The 2,739-nt window shown below is 47.8% G+C and overlaps 1 protein-coding gene across 1 annotated transcript in view; it reads left to right on the plus strand.

Moving 5' to 3' along the window:
- Positions 1 to 2,228: 2,228 nt before the first annotated feature.
- LOC103259118 (dmX-like protein 1) overlaps positions 2,229 to 2,739 on the plus strand; it is a gene marked incomplete at its 3' end in the record, with an annotated part of 61,331 nt that continues 60,820 nt past the window's right edge. The window contains exons 1-2 of the mRNA XM_021711716.1: positions 2,229 to 2,375; positions 2,454 to 2,676. Coding sequence (XP_021567391.1) covers positions 2,229 to 2,375; positions 2,454 to 2,676 — 370 coding nt within the window. The remainder of the gene's footprint in view (positions 2,376 to 2,453; positions 2,677 to 2,739) is intronic.

A 2,739-nucleotide genomic window follows, 5' to 3' on the forward strand; every position in this document is an offset into this window, starting at 1 on the left:
CTTTTATTTCCAATGTTGAACGCTAGGTTTCATTTCTCTTTCCACCCTCATACTCTTTATTCCTCCTTCCCTTTCTTTTTTTTTCTCCAATATAGAGGTTGTACCACACGATGGCTGAGAACTCTTGCTTCTACCCCTTACCTTGTGACTTGGGCAGGTAAATTGATTATTCTATATCTCAGTTTCTTTACTTGTACAATGGGGGAAAATAATATTCAGCTCCTGGGTACAAGGATTAAATGAATCAATACAGAATACTTAGATTACTACTTGTGTTGACTGAATAGTCAACTAATGTTGTTGATTATAATGATTACATCATTGATTTTTTTTTTTTTTTGAGTTGGAGTCTTACTCTGTCGCCCAGACTGGAGTGTAGTGGCCCTCCTGGCCACCGCAGCCTCGACCTGCTGGGCTCCGGTGATCCTTCCGCCTCAGCCTTCCAAGTAGCTGGAACTACAGGTACGCGCTACCATGCCTGGCTAATTTTTTGATGTATTGTAGAGATGAGGTCTTGCCAAGTTGCCCAGGCGGGTCTCGAACCTGCGAGGTCAGGCAATCCACACACCTCAGCCTCCCAAAGCGCGGGATTACAGGCTGAGCCACTGAGCCCGGCTGTATGTTTCTTTTTAATTGCCCATTAAACTGGTATCTGAAGTGCTGGACTTAGCACCCATGTCTTAGTTTGGGGATTTTGAGGGATTAATGTAATCTACTTTTTATATTTTTGGAGTTGGGATCTTACTCCATTGCCCAGGCTGGAGTGCGGTGGCATGACCACAGCTCACCACAGCCTCAAACTCCTGGGCTCAAATGATCCTTTTGCCTCAGCCTCCCCAATTAGCTGAGACTACAGGCACGTGCCAGTACACCTGGCTCATTTTTTAATTGTCTGTAGAGATGAGGTCTCTCTATGTTGCCTAGGCTGGTCGCAAACCTCTTTTGTTTCTCAGAAACAATAGGAAAACACACACACACACACACACACACACACACACACACACACACAGCCATTGAGCATTCAAAAGACAGAATGATACAAGTGAATTACAGTTCAGGGACTAATTAGTTTCAATTGTTTGCCTGGGTTTCTTGTGTTAGTAGGTGGATTTGTGAGCTTTTTTTTTTCAGAAAGGGAGACTGTGAACAAGTGGGATGAAGGCACTGCTTTCTAGACCTGCAAAAGAGCCCAGGAAGGGGAGGATGAGGAGCAAACATGTACAATTTATCTTCATTTCCTCTGCCTTCTTACCTTACTAATCTTCGTATAAAGTCAGAATTATGTGAAGGTTGCATAAGAAGTCAGGAATGAATTCAGAATTGGACAGAGCCTTATGAAGGGAGGTTTGTGACATTAGGGAATTATCTATGAGGAGCAGAAGCTTGGAGACAAGGCATTTTCTATGGCCTCCTCTCTGAGATAGTTCTTTCAGAGAACCTTTTATATGTATGAAAGTCAGGTCCTACCAATATTCATCCTCCTTACATTTAACTGAGGCAGGGTAGCTAGCACAGGTTAGACATAAATAAATTTCCCGTAAGTAGGCTTTAGAAAACGTTCAGACACCATTTTAAGTCGTAAACTAAATGGAACTACATGCTAGTTCCAGCTACTTGGAAAGCTGAGGCGGAAGGATCACCTGAGCCCAGCAGGTCGAGGCTGAGGTGGCCGTTAGCGTGCCATTGCACTCCAACCTGGGCACAGAGTGAGACAATCAATCAATCAATCAATCAATGACGGGAATGGAGTCCCAGCGACTTGGGAGGCTGAGACGAATGGATCTCTTCAGCCCAGGAGGTAGAGGCTGCAGTGAGATATGAACTCATCACTGTCCTCCAACCTGGGCGACAGAGCGAGACCCTATCTTTAAAACAAAACAAAAACACCACCTAGTACTTGTCAAGTGTTTAAGCCTTTTAAAAACCGCCCTGTATAGCAAGTTGGAAACGCACGTAATACTAGAGAACCCTTCATGTTCCCAACAGATGCTTCACAGGTCACATTTACTAAGAGATAGTCTCGGGTAACAGGGTGAGGCGAGCAGTGCATTTTGGGATTTGTAGTCCTTTCAGGAGCGGTGCATTTTGAGACTTGTCCTACGGGGACCCAGAACACGACATCACCATTTAAAAGGACCCTCTCCCCCTTAAACTTTCTGACTCAACAGGTAGATTAACCTCTAACCTAAAGAATAACTTAATAAATATCACCTAATTCTAGGTTCCTCATGCTTCTGCTACGAGCATTACATTCAACGCACAAACGAAGCGTCTCCTTCACACGCCTCAAAGAGATTGGTTTGTCCTCAGCAGTGGGCGGAGCCCCAGGTGAACCGGAGTTCGGGATTGGCCACCTTCTGACTAAAGAGGCGTTTGTATGTTCCCTTGCTGATATGCCCACTGTGGTGAAAAAGCGAATCCTTTACCACAGTACTCATCTTCGCTGAGCGAAGTCTCGCGATATTTCGGTCGAAGGTACCCGGAGACGCGTAGCGCTCAGCGGAGGTCAGTGGGGGTGGCGGGCACCGGAGCCGGGAAGGGACGGCTCAGGGGAGGAGGGCGAGCGTGTGCTGCCCGCGCCACTCGGGCCCTGTCAGGACCAGCTGCCCGAGGTCCAGGGGCGGTGTGTGGACAGCACGGCCCTCCTGGCCCGCGCGTCGGCCCGGGTCGTGGCCGGTGAGTGGACCCCGAGTTTCACCTGGGCCCGCGCGGGCGGTGACAGGTGCGCGGAGGAGCGCG

This window comes from Carlito syrichta, unplaced genomic scaffold (assembly GCF_000164805.1).
Source record: "Carlito syrichta isolate Samal-C Ts95f unplaced genomic scaffold, Tarsius_syrichta-2.0.1 Scaffold302519, whole genome shotgun sequence".
NCBI classification, from domain to species: domain Eukaryota; kingdom Metazoa; phylum Chordata; class Mammalia; order Primates; family Tarsiidae; genus Carlito; species Carlito syrichta.